This window comes from Aotus nancymaae, unplaced genomic scaffold (genome assembly GCF_030222135.1).
Source record: "Aotus nancymaae isolate 86718 unplaced genomic scaffold, 86718_ANA_hifiasm-v0.15.2.pri h1tg000040l, whole genome shotgun sequence".
NCBI lineage: Eukaryota > Metazoa > Chordata > Mammalia > Primates > Aotidae > Aotus > Aotus nancymaae.
This window is the reverse complement of record NW_026988454.1, coordinates 129,870,072-129,890,437: the sequence shown is the minus strand read 5'-3', so window position 1 is coordinate 129,890,437 and position 20,366 is coordinate 129,870,072. Positions and strand designations below refer to the sequence as shown.

Below are 20,366 nucleotides of genomic sequence, written 5' to 3'. Positions count from 1 at the left end.
TACCCACAAAATATCTTCACAGCAACATCTAGATTATGAGTGTTTGATTGAATAACTGAGGATCACAGTCTAGCTGACACATAAAATTGACCATTAATCAATTGTAAGGTTCATGCTTGTTTTAGGTGATTTTGGGGAGGATTTAAGAAAGAGGGATTTTGTTTTTAATTGGATTCTGACAGAAAGTGGAGGGTTGGAGTGGCAATGCTATGATTGGATAGCTTCATAAATCCTACTTAGAGGGAGATAAGACTATCCTGAGGCTACAGTTGCAACTGGTAAAAAAGCAGAAATTACTGCCGAGAGGGAGATGTGCCTGGTCATTTTTGTGGTTTGGACAATATTCACGTTTTGTCTGGCTTCAGACATGATGACTGAGCGTTCTGGTGTTCCATCTCAATCCATCATGCTCACAGAGTACCTGTCTGATTCTGATGTTCTATGAAATTCTTTATCTTCAACAGGAAAACCAAAACCACCCAGGAGTGACAGGCTAACTCCTAGAAACCCCAAGGCCTTATTAATTTCATCCAGGAGGATCTCAGATATCCGGACACTTTTTGTTTGTTTGTTTCACCCTTTTTTTTTTTTTTACAGTCTCTGCCACTGGGAGGTAAAACAGTGCTGAGAATCTCAGAAGGCCATTTATTAAGGACAGATTGATTCTAAATAGAGCTTTCATTAACTCATGGTTTCTACCACATACAGAAAACATATTCATCTGAAAATAAATAATAAGTTTCCCTCTAATGGCTAACTTTAGCTCAATCTCTAGTCCCTTGCACATATCTGGAATTTTAATGTGGTAGGATAACAATTTTTTAAATATCTGGTAGTTTAAGAAAAGAAAACCATTTTTCTAAGTCAATGAAATTCTACTGATTCTACCTTCAACTTATGACTTGACATTCTTAATTTTTAAAAATTCTTACAGTAATTGAGCCAGCCAAAGCTTTTTAAATGTAGTTAATGTCCCTAAATTTCCTTTAAACATACTCAAGAAGCACCAAAACAGAGAACATAAGGATTACCCAACTCAAAGAGAAACTGTATAAAATCTCATACAATTACTGTAGACAGCACCATCTGACATTACAACCCCTTTTTATTGCCCTGGCAACACCTGGATCTTTTGAGAGCTTGAGAAGAACTTACCCAACTGGATTTATGCAAGTAGAAAAGGCAAAGGTACTGTTTGACTACCACCAGCAGAGATTGCTAGGTAGGTGGGGTCAGCTTAATATTTGGAGAATTCCATATGCACTATGGAAGCCAAAAGAAAAACAGCTAACCCACATACAGAAATCAGAAAAAGGGGAGGGGAGAGGGACTGCCAGGGAGGGAAATCGACTCAAGGAAAAATTTCGGAAACTCCTGAAAGATGCCATATAATTGATGACCTCATCTATCCTTGAGGCTGCTCAGAAATGCCCACCCCTGGCCAGACGCAGTGGCTCACACCTGCAATTCCAGCACTTTGGGAAACTGAGGAGGGCGGATCATGAGGTCAGGAGTTCAAGATCAGCCTGGCCAACATAGTGAAATCCTGTCCCTACTAAAAATACAAAAATTACCTGGGTGTGGTGGCAGGCACATTTAGTCCCAGCTACTTGGGAGACTGAGGTGGGAGAATCGCTTGAACCCAGGAGGTAGAGGTTGCAGTGAGCCAAGACCACACCATTGCACTCCAGCCTGGGTGACAGAGTGAGCCATCTCAAAAAAAAAGAAAAAAAGAAAGAAATGCCCACCCCTCTTGCCACTGGCAGATATGCACACACCAGAGAAGATTCCAATTTAGTATCCTCCCTCTATTCACAGAACATTTCCTCAAGTCCACTCTGAGTGGAGGCTGCATCACAACCAGGGGATTTCCCTGAGTTCTTCAAGGGCTATTTTTTTTAATATACTTTAAGTTCTGGGGTACATGTGCAGATCTTGCAGGATTGTTACATAGGTATACACATGTCACGGTGATTTGCTGCCTGGCATGTGTATATCTTCCAGGGCTATTAATACAAACTCTTCAACTAGCAACTGAAGGGTCATCGTAGGGGATTTTTCCAGTTGGCCAAAACCTGATCTGGCTTTAGCTGGCTCAATTACTCTAAGCTGTTTGGTTTTAGTGTCTTCAGATTTCCTTTTCTCGAGGTCCTCACAATTACTCTACAACTCAGAACAGCAACTGCTGAGGCTGCCTTGGGAAGAGGATGATCCTAAACAAAGCTCTGATGCTGGGGGCCCTCATACTGACCACCATGATGAGCCCCTGTGGAGGTGAAGACATTGTGGGTGAGTGCATGAGTGAAGGTTGTTCTCTGGAGCTGAAAAAGAGGAAATTGAAGGAAAAGAGAGAAAGTGATTTGCAGAGAAGTTGTTGAGATTTCTCAAGGGCCCCTTCAGTATTAAGAGATTTAAAAATCATATCTGTTCCTTCTTCAGGAAACCAGAGCCTCAACCTACTCTTTTTGTTATCTATGCTGTTGGCGTTCACTAAGGATGCTATTCTGTTTATAATCTTTTCAGTGACTACGGCCTGGAGGTCTCCATGTCATTCCATCATGATTGTCTCAAAAATTGGTGAGGTTTCCATCAGCGGAGAACTTTTTATTATTAAAAATTTGTGAAGTGTCACTCTCAAATTTCTCTGAACAACTTTTGAAGCTTTTGTTTGTCTACTGTAGTAGATCTTGGGGTAAATACTTCCATTAATAATATTCTCTATAGATATTAAGAAAGATGCCTTTTTCTTTCTCTCAGACTTGCTCACATTTCCACGTAGGAACTGGCACAGGTGGGGAGTGGGTAGAGGAGCCCAGCAGGCTGAATGCCTTCGGCGATCATCTCACCACATGGTCCTCACTTACTCTCACCTGCCTCATGTGTGTCACCTCACAAATAATCAAATAAAATCAGCAAGTAGATAAGCTTTATAAATCATGGAAACATGAATGTCAACCTTTTTTACATATTTCTATTACAGATATAGCTTCACATTACTTTAGCAAAATAAGGAATCCTTTTATTTTAAAATTGATAATTTATGGTAAGAAAACTTGGTAAATTAAATCATATTATTTTCAAATTATCAACCCAAATTACCTCTTCTTCACTTCATCTAATGAAGTCCTATAAAAAGAAAAGTGGGCCAGACATGGCAGCTCATGCCTGTAATCCCAGCACTTTGGGAGGCCGAGGCAGGAGGATCAGTTGAGCCCAGGTGTTTGAGACCAGCCGGGCAACATAGCAAGTCCTCATCTCTACTAAAAAAATAAAAATAAAAATTAGCCAGGCATAGTGCTGCATACCTGTGGTCCCAGCTACTCAGAAGGCTGCAGTGGAAAAACTGCTTGAGTACAGGAGATAGAGGCTGCATGGGTAACAGAGAGACACCCTATCTCAAAAAGAAAGGGAGGAAAGAAGAAAGGGAGGGAAGGAAGGAGGGAGGGAGGGAAGGAAAAAAGAAAGAGGAAGAGAGAAAGAAAAGCAAGAAAGAGAAACAGAAAGAAAAAGATGGTTGCATCATCTGCGGCCTGTATAGATGACTTTACTAACTAGCTGGATATAGGAAGACAGTATTTAGTCCCAGTATGTGAACAAAAAACCCATTCTAGGAAATGCAGCCTTGGGGCCATCTGTCCTATTAATCCTGTTGGGGAATGTTTAGTAGGAAAAGCAAATAATTGGACTGAATATCGTGGATCTATGAGATCTAGTTGCCTCTGAGAAATAGCTTGCTCTATTTCCTCAATTTCCCTTTTTGCTGCAGAGGTTAAATACCTGGGGGAGTCCAGGGCTGTATTGCCCTGTAGGATAGAAAACAGGTTCTGTAATAATTAATCTGTGTTTCCTGTAATTTATCAGTAGTTATGTCCAAGGTGTGGTGAAGTCAGTTAATGTTGCCCAGTAATTTTTGATAATCATTTAAGGTGTGTAAGTTGCTAGTAATTAATTTAACCTTTTGAGGTCTTACTGACCAAGAGGTTAGTATGTATCCAAGATATTTCCAAGGGGAGGACATCTGTACTTTTTCAAGTGCTATGATTAAACCTCTTAACTGTGTATGCTTTATGACAGAGGCATATAAACTCAAAAGTACTGGCTTCATTGGGACTGCTAGTAAAATGTCATCCATAAAATGGATAATCTTGCAATTAGGAAATTCTTTTCTACTGGGGAGCAAAGCCTGATTTACATGATACTGACACATGGTAGAATTGTACAGCATTTCTTGAGGAAGTACTTTCCAATGGAATTGGTGAGCTGGCCTTTCATTATTGATAGCTGATATTGTAAATGCAAATTTTTCTCTGTCCTATTTTGCAAGGGAAATAGTATAAAAGCAGTCTTTCAAGTCAATAATGACTATAGGCCAATCTCGAGGAATCACTGCGAGGGAAGGGGGCCTCTGTTGAAGGTGCCCCATAAGTTGCAAATTAGCATTGATAGCTTGTAAGTCATGCAAAAGTCTCCATTTGCCAGACATTTTGGGAATTATGAAAATGAGTGAATTCCAAGGGCTGTTTGATGGTTCTATATGGCCAGCCCTTAATTGTTCCTCAACTAATTCATGGGCTCATTGTAATTTCTCTTTTTTTAAAGGCCACTGTTCTACCTAAATAGGATCTTGAGAGAGCCACATCACGGGTAGGGAGGAATTACAACAGTGGGCATTACTAGAACAGGGTCTTCAGAGTGACCCCCCCCTCATTGAGCTAATAGGTTCTGTCCTCAAAGGTAGGTCCTGTCCTCAAAGGACAAGAAGGGGCATATTAGAAGCTATATAACTACTTTTCTTCCTCCAATTTGCAACATGTTAGGGCTCTTGCACTCTGCTTGGCTGTGTGCACTTCCCTGATGCCAACAATTTTTGTTTCTGAATGACTCAATGCCAAGTTTCTGGCCAGTTTTGATCACTAATAATTAAAATGTCCACCCCTTTGTCCAATAAGCCAGTAAAATTTTGATTTCCAATTTTTAAGGTAATAATGCATCTCTGATCAGTGATTAATTGGTTCCAAAATACTCCTGTGGCTCCCGTGCTTCCAAAACTTCCCCTTCCCCTTTCATTTCGCTGGGCGTTGAGAACCCAGAATGGTAAGAGTAGTAACTGAGCTATTTTAGATTTAGGTGGAATATGTATGCCTTTAATTCCATCATAACTAATATCTCACCTTGATAATCACTATCAATTATCCTGGTGAGCACACTGACTCCTTTACTGGATAGGCTTGATCACCCTAGGACCAATCCAACTGTTCCCAGAGGCAGAGGGCCCCAGATCCTTGTTGCAACACTTTAGGGTCTTCTCCTTCTTTTAGCACTAATTATTTGGGGCAAACTAAGTCCAGTCCTGTGCTCCTAGAGATGGCTGCTCTGAGAGAGAGGATTGCGGGCTTTTATCTGATCAAGAAAAGTGGCCGGCATTGCCCCAGTTTGGAGCAGAGCCTGGGGAAGCCCCCTATTGAAGTTTCCTGCCTAATTACTTAGGGGGGTTGCCATTTTTATCAATCTGGACTTGCATTAATTTGCCCAATGTTTCCCCTTTTTACATCACGGGGAAAGAGAAGGGGGTTCTTTTCCTGAGTTACCTTGGTCTCTACTATTGGAACATTCCTGCTTCATATGACCTGGCTTTCCACATAAAAGACAATTAGGGGTTTTCTCCCTCTAGGAGGCTTTAATGCCGTAGAGAATATCTTGGCTTTGTGTGTTTCAGTTCCCACCGGTTGACATGCCCGTATAAATTCCTCAACTGTCGCTGCTTTTCCTCTGATTGCCTGCATTGCCTGTTGGCAGTCTACATTAGTGTTTTCATAAGTCAATAGCAACAATAAGATATCAGCAGCCTGGGCATGACTAATTTGTCTCTTAATTGCCTGGGTTAGCCAACTGATAAATTCAACAAATAGCTCCTGAGGCCCTTGTCGAACATTTATAAAAGATCCCTGTTGAACTCCACCTTCAGGAATTTGGTCTCGAACCCTGAGAGTGCACAAAGACACTTGTGCACAGGCTTGGGAAGCAAAACTTGATTGCTGCTGTAGATTGACGTAGGGACCCCTCCCCTGGAGCATAGTGGCTGTTATGTCTGGCTAGGCCAATTGATTCTGGTTGGCTTGTTGTTGGCACAACTCATCATATTCTGCCTTCCAGAGGAGGCATTGATTGGGCTCTAAAGTTGTTTTAGCTAGCACTGACCAGTCCCATGGGGTCATATGGAAGTTGTCTACTATGGCTTCAATTAATCTTTTCATACATAAGCTAGCAGCTCTTTCTCTACTGCTTTTTCTAATCTCTTTATAAGCATTAAAAGAAATGGGTTCATACACCTGATTGCCTTGTCAATCTTGCATTGCTAGGTGGGCTAAGGGCGCCCCTTCTAATGCTACTTGCCTAAGACAGGGTTCCATAGCTGTAGTATATCCCTTGTCTTTTTTCCAATTTATTAGGGGAGGGGGCTCAGGGAAAATTTCCGTTTCCTCTTTCATATCTTAACCAGATAACTGCAGGGCTGAGGAAGAAGGAGAAGGCAGTAAGGTAGGTGATGGTTCCTCCTCCCTTCCCTTTTTAGGCCCTTCTTTGTAAAGTGGGGCCAAAGCAGCCCTGACTAAGGCCCATAACGTTAAAGATGTTACTGGGACCCATTGGCCTTGTGCATTTTATCTTTTAAGATTTCTCCCCACTTGTTCCCAGAGCTCTATGTCTAGCGTGCCTTCTTCTGGGAACCATGGGTTTTGGGAAACAAGTTTGCATTAGGGGTCCCTTAATTGAACCTGAGAAATTGAGGCTCCACTAGCTTTAAGCTGCTGTTTCAATTATTCTACATCCTGTTCTGTTGAACAGATAACTGCTGTCCCATGACAAAACCCTAGCTTGACTATTCCCCCAAATTTGGAAATCCCGAGTGGGCACCAGTGACTTGCTGACTGTGCAGTCTCTTCAGATTTGTTTTCCTCACGCGGGGCACCAGCTGCCGAGTCTGTTCTTGCAGACACTGGCTGAGTGACAGATGAAAGCAGCACTCAGACATGGGTATTTTGCATGAGAGCAGCTAGGGGACTGCTGGAGGGTGAGCAGGAGTCTCGACAAGCTGGAGCTCTTTGCTTTTATTCAGTGCAGATACAATGCCAAAAGCCTGGAGCCAACACAATCTGTGTGTAATTAACATTATCGGCCCCCTTGCAGGGAGGAGTCTCCCGGGAGAAAAGGTTGGTTTCTGGACGACATAAAAAAACTTATGTAGATAAATGTCTTTACATTCCCTTGTTACCTACTCCTCACCCTCTGCCTTAGGATATGAGAACAGCTCCCTTCAGCTTATTCTCTCCTGAAGCTTTGCAAAATTTTCCAACCTTTTAAGAAGGTTTGCATCTTTCCCTATAGCTTCTCCCACTACCCTGACCGATCTCCTACAGTACTCTAAACTTCCACCACCTTATTAACCATGGCTGTTCCCATTCTGATTTTGCTTAGCAGTATAAGTTTCACCTGCTTCTCCAGAGCACTTGGCTTCTTTGTTCCAAATTTTCCTTCTTCAACCTCATACCAGAGTGCCCTGGTCAGGCTTGACTCATCCATCAGGCACAGTGTGGCCAGTGCAGAGAAACTCCCACACTGTAAAGCTACATGAGAATGTTTTGACTCTTTCTAAAATTTTTTTAAAAGGTGAAATTTTAGAGCCTAAGAAAATGTTTTAACTCTTAATTTGGCCTAGATTATATTGTTTTATACCAATTCAGTCATATAATATAATTTTCCATATTTTTATGGAGGAAGGGACCCACAAAAGCAAGAGGGCTTGTGGATCACAAGTCAGGAGAGAGGGATCCAAGATGGCTGATGACTAGCAGCTCAGGCACGTACCTCCCAGTGAAAGCGCAGAGAACGAAAGGACGCCACACTTTCAGATGAATATTTGTTGCTCACGGACCAGGAGATTCCCAGTGGAGTAGCCCCACGGGTCGCCAGGGCGACTCTTGTGGCCGGCGTGGTGGTTTTGCTGGTGCCTTAGCACGCCAGTTCTTGGTGCAGAGTCCGGAGATTCCCGGGCAGAAAAGCACCATCAATCTTAACACCGCTGTTTTGGCTGGCTCAGTGGATTGCTCAGATTTCGGCGCTGGGAATCAACAAGTTGGATGTCAGAGACCTAGTTAGAAGGTCGGTAATTACAAAGACGACAGACAGATGAATATATAATGAAGGGAAGAAACCAGCGTAAAAAGGTAGAGAATACTCAAAATCAGAATGCCTCTCCCTCTACAGGGATTGCAATTCCTCATCAGTAGCGGAACAAGGCTTAATAGATTACACGTGTGTTCCAATAACAGCAGCAGGTTTCAAAACGTGGGTGATAAGAAACTTCTGCGAATTAAAAGAACTTGTTCTAACCCAATGCAAAGAAACTAAGAACCTTGAAAAAAGGTTTGACGAAATGTTAACGAGAATGGACAAGTTAGAGAAGAATATAAGTGAATTGATGGAGCTGAAAAACACAACACGAGAACTTCGCGAAGCATGCACAAGTTTAAACAGTCGAATTGATCAAGCAGAAGAAAGGATATCAGAAGTCGAGGACCAGCTCAGTGAAATGAAACGAGAAGACAAGAATGGAGAAAAAAGGATGAAAAGGAATGAGCAAAGTCTCCAGGAAATATGGGACTATGTGAAAAGACCTAATCTACGTTTGATAGGTGTACCTGAATGTGACGAAGAGAATGAATACAAGTTGGAGAATACTCTTCAGGATATCATTCAGGAAAACTTTCCCAACCTGGCAAGGCAGGGTAATATTCAACTCCAGGTAATACAGAGAACACCACAAAGATATTCTTCAAGAAGACCAACCCCAAGTCACATAATCACCAGATTTATTAGGGTTGAAATGAAGGAGAAAATACTAAGGGCAGCCAGAGAGAAAGGTCAGGTTACCCATAAAGGGAAACCTATCAGACTTACAGCAGATCTCTCAGCAGAAACACTACAAGCCAGAAAAGAGTGGGGACCAATATTTAACATCCTTAAAGAAAAGAACTTTCAACCCAGAATTTCCTATCTAGCCAAACTAAGCTTTACGAGCGAAGGAAAAATTAAATCTTTTGCGAACAAACAAGTACTTAGAGAGTTCACCACCACCAGGCCTGCTTTACAAGAGCTTCTGAAAGAAGCACTATACATATAAAGGAACAACCAATATCAGCCTTTCCAAAAATATATCAAAAAGCAAAGAACTTTAACACAATGAAAAATTTACATCAACTAATGGGCAAAACAGCCAGCTAGCATCAAACGCCGGTATTAAACTTATATATATTTTAATTGGATAAAAAGCCAGAACCCATCGGTATGCTGCATCTAGACCCATCTTACATGCAACAATACACAAAGACTCAGAGAGAAGGAGGAAGATTTACCAACCAAACAGAGAGTAAAAATAAACAAATAAACAAAAAGCAGGAGAGGCAATTCTTGCCTCTGATAAAGTAGACTTTAAAGCAACAAAGATCAAAAGAGGCAAAGAAGGATATTACATAATGGTAAAAGGATCAATGTAACAAGAAGAGCTAACGATTCTATAGATCAATGAGATAGAAAATTAACAAGGATATTCATGACTTGAACTCAGACCCGGAACAAGTAAACTTAATAAACATTTATAGAACTCTCCACTTCAAATACACAAAACATACATTACCACCTCATACCTATTCTGAAAGTGACTATATAATTGGAAGTAAATCACTCCTCAGTAATCGCATAGCATTTCATAGGTTTAAATGAAATATTGGTTGGCTGTTTGTTTGTTATCTTCTTCCCTTATTCCTTCCTGACTACATCATTAAGTATAATTATCAGTATAAAAGAGGTTTTCAATACCCATTACTAAATTGCATTCTAGCCTGGGCAAGAAAGCAATACTCCTATTCTCTCTCCCTCTTTCTTTTCCTTTTTCCTCCTCCCCATTCTCTCTCTTTCTCTTCCTTTTTCCTCCTCCCCATTCTCTCTCTCTCTTTCTCTTTTTTCTTCCTCCTCAAAAAAAAAAAAAAAGTCAGAACGCAGCCCTGGTAATGGCTGATCCTGGCCTTTGTATGGTTCTGCTACCCATGTGCCTGTCAGTCTTCTCCAAAATCCATGTGGTCCTCAAATATAGCAACTGTCATTTAATACACATGTTTGAGCACACAGTGAGCTAAGTTTTAAGGATTCAAAGATGAAAAGTCATGCTGTCTTCCCTGCAAAGGATATTCACACTAGTGATGGAAACAGTGTAGGGTGCAGGAAGGCAGAAGGCTATTGCTAAGGAGCGGAGTGGACTCCGCAGAGGTGGAAACTGTGTAAGTGACTTGGTTCCCGCTGGGCCATGGGATGATGTCCTCCAGGAAAACTCAGCACCCAAGACAAGTACCAGATGAAAAGAAGGATTGTATATATTCTGCAAATATTCATGTTTGAACAAGGAGTCAAGGTTTATTGCAAGGATAAGGAGGCTTTGTTGGTAGCCTGTTAAGACCCACCAGGGCAGTCATGCTGGTTAGGGAAGAAGGTGAGTTGGAAGAGGAACAGACAAATTTGGAGAGCCAGACGCTGAGATGGAGGGGTTGGAGGTCATAACACGGTCAAAAACATATTGATGAAAGGACTTAGCTACAAAGTTGTTAACTAAGCAGAGACCTTAAGGATGAATTTCAGGATTTCTCCAGGAAGTCCTAAAAGATAATTTCACTTCAGGGAGAAAAATAACAGACCACTGCAAAGGGCAGGGAACGTGAAAGAACAATGTAGTTTGGTTTGCTTGACAGACACTTGTGAAGGATGTTGGAATGTAAGGCTGTCGATATCCTCCTCACAGAACTCACCACAGTACATTGTATTTGCTCCCTTACCTACCTGACTCTCCCACTATTCAGTTGGTTTCTTGATGGCAGACAATGCCTGACCGGTGTTTTACACATCCCCTGCTATGTCTGACCCTTGCAGATGCTCAGAAGGTGGGGAAGGAAGGAAAGATACAATGATAAAAGGCTTACACATGTCTTGACAAGAATGTCCGCTTAGGCTCATTTGGCTGGAGTTGTGCTACATGGCTGCCATTCTGCTCTGGCATCCTCAGACAAGCACACTACCCGTTAGAGGGAAAAGGGTTTAATTTACCTAAGTCCTCAAGTGAATGTAAATGTTGAGTCAAAACCCTGAGTAACCTCCCTTAGGGGGAAAAAAAAATGGTGGAGGGGAACGACAGAAATCCAAAAACCAGTAGAGTTTCCACTTTTCAATTCAGAAGAAATCAGTTGCTCTCCTCCAAGGACCATTACTATTAACAAAAGAGAGATCTTAGAAGGAGGCATTGTTTACTTATTATATATTTTATAACGTTATTACCAATCTTGTTATACTCTTTCTTATACCTTGCAGTTGTTAGTAGAAACTCTTTTAAATTAATAAGATTCTGCATACTTTTCCTTTTTTTTTTCTACAGAAAGATCTCTGTGTAGAGTGTCCTGTTCGAAGCCAGTACTGAGAGGAAAGGAAATACAATCAATTTGTTATTAACTGATGAAAGAATTAAGTGAAAGATAAATCTTAGGAAGCAGAAGGAAGTAAACCCAATCTCTGACTACAAAAGCTAAATCCTATGATAACTCATTTCTTCTTTTGTTCAATAACATTATTTAATCACAAGTCCATGATGTGCCAGGCACTCAGAATACGGTGAAAATTTGACATGAGATGTTCTACCCTTTTACAGTGCACATTATAGTGGAGGAAAAGTGCAATTTTAACCGAACTACCAACACTAAGAAGGGAATAAGCAGGGGCTGGGAATGTCCACAGACTGTACCAAAGATGAAGCCCATAATATTTGAAAGTCAGCTTCTTCCATCATTTTGTATTAAGGTTCTTTCTTCCCCTCTTCTCCACCTTCCTGCTTGTCACCTTCACTCATCAGCTGACCACGTTGCCTCTTACGGTGTAAACTTGTACCAGTCTTATGGTCCCTCTGGCCAGTTCACCCACGAATTTGATGGAGATGAAGAGTTCTACGTGGACCTAGGGAAAAAGGAGACTGTCTGGCGATTGCCTGTGTTCAGCACATTTACAAGTTTTGACCCTCAGGGTGCACTGACAAATATCGCTGTGACAAAACACAACTTGGACATCCTGATTAAACGCTCCAACTCTACCGCTGCTTCCAATGGTATGTGTCCACCATTCTGCCTCTCTGTACTGAATCTATCCCTTCACAACAAGTTTCATTATTTTCTTTCCAAGAGGTTTCCAGATCTTCTCATGGCAATTGCTGAAATTTTATCATCTTCCTTCTCTAAAATCACATAGTTCCACGTAATACAAAGGTCTTTCTATTATGCATTTATTAAATCCTTCTAGGAGAGGTCTCATCAACCTCCTACTTTATTGAACATGCCCACAGAGAGGAGGGAACAAGAATAAACCAGAGGCAATGTGTCATTGCTCCCAAGCAGAAGTTAAATAAGACCTCTTTGACCAGCAGCAGAGGAAATGCTGGTAGGAGGGCTCTTCCAGGACATAATGCAGAACCTCAGGGCACAGCTATTCACACTTCACATCAATGCTGCTTCCTCACCACAGAGGTTCCTGAGGTCACAGTGTTTTCCAAGTCTCCCGTGGTGCTGGGTCGGCCCAACACCCTCATCTGCCTTGTGGACAACATCTTTCCTCCTGTGGTCAACATCACATGGTTGAGCAATGGGCACTCAGTCACGGAAGGTGTTTCTGAGACCAGCTTCCTCTCCAAGAGTGATCATTCCTTCTTCAAGATGACTTACCTCACCTTCCTCCCTTCTGCTGATGAGATTTATGACTGCAAGGTGGAGCACTGGGGCCTGGAGGAGCCTCTTCTGAAACACTGGGGTAAGTGTGCGTTCAACCACTTTTTGATGCTTTCTTGTCTGTCAATTTCAGAACTTCCTGCCTTTTACTCCTATATTCTGAAACTTGTTTTCCACGCTTCGTGGGATTCGTTTTTTTTTTTCCATCTCTCTCTCTCTTTTTTTTTTTTTTTGAAAGAATAGGGCAACAAAAGCAGAGATTTATTGAAAATGAAACTACACTCCACAGAGTGGGAGCAGACCTGCCACTTTGTGAGTTCATAGGTATTAATGATAGATTTCACTCTCCTCCTTAAGCCAGGGGGGCCTTGAGTCTCTGCAGAGCCAACCCTCCACCCTATCCCATCCCACACACATGCACATAAGCACACTCTGCATTCTGACCTCAACAACTTCACTTTCACAGAGCCTGAGATTTCACCCTCTGTGTCAGAGCTCAAAGAGACTGTGGTCTGCGCCCTGGGGTTGTCTGTGGGCCTCGTGGGCATTGTGGTGGGCACTGTCTTCATCATCCGAGGCCTGCGTACAGTTGGTGCTTCCAGACACCAAGGGCCCTTGTGAGTCCCATCCTGGAAGGGAAGGTAAGATTGAGATTGGTTAGAGTTGAAGCCGCAGTATGAAAGGAAGGAAACTGGGAGGAGGCTGTGGACACAAACGTGGTTGAAAGTCCTAGGGGAATTGGGAAGTGGCATGATGATGACACAGGAGCCCCCTCGGAGCCATCGATCTCATGTCTGTCCTATTGCAGGTGCATCACCATCTACAGGAGCAGAAGAATGGGCTTGCTAGATGACCTAGCACTGTTCAACAAGCATTAACTAGACTCTCATAAGGAACATGCAACCTAGATCTTTTGCATGCACAGTTAACAAGAGGGTTCGCCCTCCTATGAGGTCTAATGCCACCACTGATCTGACGGAAGGCGGGGCTCGGTTGGTAACACTGGCTCGCCCACTGCATGGCCCGGTTTCTAACAGGTCACCAACTGGTACCGGTCCATGGCCCGGGGGTTGGGAATTTCTGGGCTATCTCTGTACCTTCTGCTCAGTTTTTCTGTGAACCTAAAACTACTTTAAAATAAAGTCTACTTTTAAAAAGGAAAACAAAAGGTAACCAATTATGTTCCTAAATATATAAAATAAAAATTTTAGTATAAAAAAGTCACATTAAAATGCACAGATGTGCTAAGAATTTTTTAGCAATAGAGTTTCAAATAAATTTCATATAAATTTCAATGACTCATGAGGCAATAACCCAGCATTTTGGAGTTGTGTGCATTTGTGTGTCTGTGTGTATGTGTGTAATATAAGGATTATACTGAAGAGCATAATGACCAGAGTCATACAGAAATCTACAAATGCTGCCCAACTCAGACTCCTTCCTCAAGAAGTACTGTGGAAAACAAATTTAATGATAGTTGCATGTTTTTAAAAAGGATGTATTCAAAAATTATTTATGTAATGTTAAAATAGCAGAATTAAAACTAATTCTAAAAAATAAGAGTAGATTTTATCAGCTAAAAAAGTAGACATTATTGACATTACTATAATTAGGGTTACAGATCAACCTCCATGATTTTAAATCATGTGATACTTAAAAAATTGTTATTTTAATTATTTTGGATTATATACACAAAATGTGACTTCATTAATATTTAATATCACACTATTTAAAATTTACAAAATTAGTGGGTCACAGAGACTTGTGCCTGTGATCTTAGCACTTTGGAGGCCAATGCGGGAGGATTGCTTGAAGTCAGTTCAACAGCTGCCTGGGCAACAAAGCAAGGCCCCGTCTCTACAACATAAAAATAAATTAGTGCATGGTGGCATGCCTGTAGTCCCAGCTACTCTGGAGGCTGAGGCAAGAGGAGCGCTTGAGCCCAAGAGTTCAAGGCTTCGGTGGGCTAGGACTGTGCCACTGAACTTGCTGCAGCCTAGACAACAGAGCAAGAGCCCATCTCTAAAAATAAATAAATAAATAAAATTTACAAAATTTCAAAAATCACATGAAATATTTCAGGTTTGCACTTCCACATACAAACTAGGGATTTGAAGAATTAAACATTTTATTTTACTTACAGTCTGTACTGGCACATAGTAAGTCATCAATAGGTGTGAACAATTGGTGTTATTGTTATTTCCTGAGTCCAACTAACAAATCCCACAGCAAATGACACCACAGGGATGCAACCAACAAGATCCAGAATATGGGAACTTCTACTGGATGAACAACTCTATTTCGTCAGCAACGATTCAGAGAGAGAGAGAAGAGAAACTACATTTTTTAAAGGCTGAAGAAATACATGAACCAAATTTATATAAGGCAATCAGAAAAATTGACTCCGACTGTATTAAGGAATTATCTAATTTTAGTGTGGGAATGGCATTGCTGTTATGTTTCTAAAAAGTCATTATACTTAAGATTTTCATAATAAAATAATTACGAATGAAATATGATATCTGAAAATATCTTCAAAATAACCCCAGTGTGTGTGTATGATTAATTGGGTGGGTTTACAAAATTGCCCATGAATTGATCATTGTTAAAGCTGGGCTGCTAAACCATGGTACTCTTCTCTCTACTACTGTACTTAGTTGAAGTTTTCTGTAACACAAAGATTTTTAAAAATGCATTCCCGGGAAGTCCCACAAGCATAGGCAGAGAAGCATTCATTCTGTTTAAAGTTATGTTAGTTTTTAGGCTATTCTCATTTTTATCACAGTGAGGAAACCCTGAGTATCCAAATCCTGCCTAAGACTATAGCAACCTCTCAGAAACGCAACTCTAAAGAATGTGTATGCAAAAACTAATAATAACAGAGGAAAGCGAAGTACCTTTTCCTTTATTATTGGCTGCACTAAGTTCCCAGACTTGTTTATATATTCATTAATTCATCAAAAATGCAAAAATGGTCATTGAGTACCATTATAGCAATAAGTACCATACTTGGTTATGAGCATCATTAAAATAATGTGAAAACAGATACATTCATTGTCGTCACAGAATTTACACTCTAATGGGAAGAAACATCATATATTACATAACTCCACAAACATATAATTACAAACTGTGAATAATTTGTAAAAGGAAAGAGTGAGGTAAAATGAGAGAGTGTTGCACAGGAACCAGGCATAATTTGGGGGAGTTTAGAGGTGGCTTGAAGAAATGTACCTTGAGATGAAATAAGATGGTATACAGTATGTAAAGGACAAGGTTGAGGAGGGCAGAGCAAATGTTTGAGAAACTCTAATAATATGAAAGAGAAGATGAGAATAAAATAACATGAACATTATCACAGATTTAATAGAGAAAGCTCATGTAACAGCAAGCAAGTTGAAAGTCTTTCTAATTAGAATTCTTAATCTGGGCCGGGCGCGGTGGCTCAAGCCTGTAATCCCAGCACTTTGGGAGGCCGAGGCGGGTGGATCACGAGGTCAAGAGATCGAGACCATCCTGGTCAACATGGTGAAACCCTGTCTCTACTAAAAATACAAAAAATTAGCTGGACATGGTGGCGCGTGCCTGTAATCCCAGCTACTCAGGAGGCTGAGGCAGGAGAATTGCCTGAACCCAGGAGGCGGAGGTTGCAGTGAGCCGAGATCGCGCCATTGCACTCCAGCCTGGGTAACAACAGCGAAACTCTGTCTCAAAAAAAAAAAAAAAAAAAAAAAAAAAAAAATTCTTAATCTGTAAAAGTAATAATAGAATGCTATAAACAATTGGAAATTTTAATAGAAAGTTTGGAAAATTAAATCATGAAAATCTCACTGAAATTTAAAAAGACAAAGAAATGTAATATATGGTAGAAAAGATAAAACAGAGCATAGACCAAGGAAGTCCAACCTCAGGTGACAGAGCAAGAGAGACCATTCAGCCAGCAACATTCCCAGCAATGAGAGAATAAATCCTTCCATCCCAAAGCGAGGAGTTCAGGTAGAACAGAACAGCATCCACAACAGAAATGGTGTTCTAGTTCCTGGGAATACAGATATATTCATGTGGAAGTAAACAAACAATTTTTTTTTTTTGAGACAGAGTCTCACTCTGTCACCCAGGCTGGAGTGCAATGGCATGGTTTCAGTCCCCTGCAACTTCCGCCTCCTGGGTTCAAGCAATTCTCTGCCTCAGTCTTCTGAGTAGCTGGGACTACAGGTGCCTGCCACCACACCTGGCTAATTTTTGTATTTTTAGTAGAAACAGGGTTTCACTGTGTTGGCCAGGCTGGTCTCAAACTCCTGACCTCATGATCCACCTGCCTCGGACTCCAAAGTGCTGGGATTACAGGCATGAACCACCGTGCTCGGCCCAAATAAATGTTTTTTAAAATTCATCATCTATTTAAAAATTAAAAATAGAGCTACCACATGATCCAGAAATTCCACTTCTGGGTACATCTGCAAAGAAAATGAAACCAGTGTACTCAAAAGGTACAAAGAAGGGCAGGATGTGGTAGCTCATGTCTATAATCCCACCACTTTGGGAGGCTGAGGCAGGTGGATTGATTGAGCCCTGGAGTTCAAGGCCAGCTGGGCAGCATGGTGAAACAGTGTCTTTACAAAAATTAGCCAGACATGGTAGCTCATGCCAGGAGTCCCAGCTACTCCAGGGACTGAGGTGGGAGGATGGATTGAGCCTGGGAAGTCAAGGCTGCAGTGAGCTGTGATGGCACCACTGCATTCCAGCCAGAACTAGACCATGTCTCAAAAAAAAAAAAAAGTACAAAGTTTCAGTTAGACAGGAGGAATAAGTACTGGAAATAGATTGCACAGCATGGTGACTATGGTTAATAATAACATATAGTCGTCCCTCAGCATCCATGATGGATTGGTTCCAGGACCCTCCCTGTACACCAAAATCTATGAATGCTCAAGACCCTTAATAAAAATGGCTTAGTTTTTGCATGTAACCTAAGCCTATCTTCCTACATACTTTAAATCATCTCTAGATTACTTATAATACCCAATGCAATGTAAATGCTATGGAAATGTTGTTACACTGTATTGCTTTTGAATTGGAATTATTTTTATCATTATATTGTTATTTTTCATTTTTTTCTAAATGTTTTCCATCAACAGTTGAATGAATCAGAGGATGTGGAACCCACAGATACAGAGGGCCAACTGTATTGTATATTTGAAAATTGCTAAGAGAGTAGATTTTAAATATTCATACCACAAAAAAAGTAAAGGAATGGATATGTTAATTAGCCAGGTTTTATCACACGTATCAAAAAGTCAAGTAGAACCCTGTAAATACACAGTTATTTGTCAATTAAAAATAATTAATGAATTTAAAATTCTTTTAAAGTGTAACATTCTTAACTTACTCAAATAAATTTTTCTATTTTTTTATTTTTTTATTTGTTTTTAAAAAATCATCTCTTGGTGTTATTAACTCAATTGATTCACTCTATTAATTTAAGAACTCTCTTCCTTAAGTTAAACATTTCATGATAATCAGGAAGGACAAGGTTATGTTGCAATAAGATCTTAACCCACAGTAAAAAGTAGATCTCAGTGGCTCAACTCAATAAGGAGACTTCATTCCACAGTTATTCAAGTGACTCAGGTTACAGAGTTTCCAGCGTCTCATATACCATCATGCACCTACTTGCAAGTTCCATTGGCTGCTGTTAGTCAAGTGACCCCAACCTAACAGGAGAAAACACTTGGAAATGTACAGAAGCTTTGGAACGTTGGCGAGCACCATTGTCTCCAAAAGATATACTGTTATTATCTAAGGTAAGGACAAATGCTCAAGACTGGTAGATTGTTCTCTAGAACACCCACACACCTTCCTCCAAGTTATATGCCAACTAAGACTCAGTTCTTTATGTTAGCAAACTTATTTATACAGGATGTATTTGTAATTTTAATTAAATTATCCTTTAAAGATTATACTATCCAATGAAATCTGGGTACAAAAAAAATAGTTGTTTCTATGAAACTGTCAGGAAGAAAGAGAAGATTTTGACCCTCTCATTAATAAAGAATTTTCCAGAATCTGCTCAGTGGGACAATGTTGAACTGTAAGAATGTGCTAGAATATAATCTACCACCAAACCCTAACCCTAACTCTAACCTTTCAGGGTGGGATGTAGATTATATTCGAGGATATTCTTAGGGCTTATGCTCCAACTGGAAAAACCAGATCTCAATGTCTCCCTAAACTCTGAGTCTGGTTCAATCCTCAACCCTGCTGCCTCTTCCCTTTTTAGGATCAAAGGCAATGAGCTACACACAGAAACTGAGGACACTCTGGACAACCCGGCACACGCCTTCCCCATTTCCCCAAAAGCATCACTCTCTTGATCTGTATGGTGAATGACAAGGCCCACCCTGAGGAAGAGAACAAACTCAGCACAAAACTTTTTACTGCATTCAGCATTCTGCTTGAAAGCAATTCAGACTATAACCCTGGGGAGCAGAATCTAAAGTTTTGGTGACTCTTTGTAAGACAGTGTCTCTGTCTGAAGACCTGCATGACAGCCTGGCGTGCAGGAGATGAAGGTCTGAAGGAGACCTAGTTCTCCATTCTGACCTCGTCCATAAGAAGGAAGAGCCTGTCAAAGACTCCTCAGGCCAAGTGTGTGGGTGAAGGAGAAAGGAAGATGGGATGTCTGCTTTCAGGGTCATGGCCCTCCAAAGCCTTGCAGAAGCTCTTAAACTCTGTCTTCGTGATGAAACTCAGAGACTGAGACGTAGACCAGCTTCAGGGCTGGGCCCACATCAAAGGGGCCACAGTGTGTAGTGACCTCCCTCAAAACCAGGAAGACAGTGTCATCAGGAATCAACAGGTTACTATGTCAATGACAAAGAGAGCTTAGACAAGGAATGGGGTGACTATGAACAGGTACCACAGTGAGGGACCCTAGAACCAGAGGGAGTTCTGCCATCTGTCCTGTGGGCTCCACAAGAAACAAACCACCCCTATACCCCTCCACTGTGAGGAGGCTCTGGAGGCTGAGGTGCTCCACGTGGCTAGTGTAGACATTTGCATACTGGAAGCCATTTCCAGCACCACAAGGATCTGGAAAATCCAGTCCTCATTCCTAATAAGAGGGATGGGTACAGTGCTGGCTGTCAGCATCCCATGCACAGGACAGTGTGTTTGAGAGGTGTGCATGTTACCCAGGCTTGGCCAATCAGAATCTTTCCTAAAGTTGCTAAAACTCTGGCAGGCATTCTAGAAACATTTACAACAGAGACAGACAGACAGACACACACACACACACACACACACAGAGAGAGAGAGAGAGAGGAAGAGAGAGAAAGAGAGATGAGATAAAATATGAAGTGATAAGGAAGAGAAATGCAGAAAAATAGAAGCAAAAAGAAACACAGAGATAGAAAAAAGCTGCAAATAAATAGTGACAATGGATTAGAAAAATAGAAAGGCAACGATATAGTGAAAGACACAACAAGGGAACAGAGACAAAGATGCAGAGACACACGGAAGAACTATACAGGGACAAAGAGACACCGAGAAAGAGACAGA

At 41.1% G+C, this 20,366-nt stretch overlaps 1 protein-coding gene across 1 annotated transcript; it reads left to right on the top strand.

Moving 5' to 3' along the window:
* Positions 1–2,151: 2,151 nt before the first annotated feature.
* On the top strand, positions 2,152–13,716 carry LOC105730458 (HLA class II histocompatibility antigen, DQ alpha 1 chain-like). The gene is made up of 5 exons (XM_064361205.1): positions 2,152–2,289; positions 11,945–12,193; positions 12,607–12,888; positions 13,273–13,447; positions 13,615–13,716. The coding sequence occupies exons 1-4, from the start codon at positions 2,208–2,210 to the stop codon at positions 13,425–13,427; spliced, it is 768 nt and encodes a 255-aa protein (XP_064217275.1). The 5' UTR covers positions 2,152–2,207; the 3' UTR covers positions 13,428–13,447; positions 13,615–13,716.
* The last annotated feature ends 6,650 nt before the right edge of the window (positions 13,717–20,366 follow it).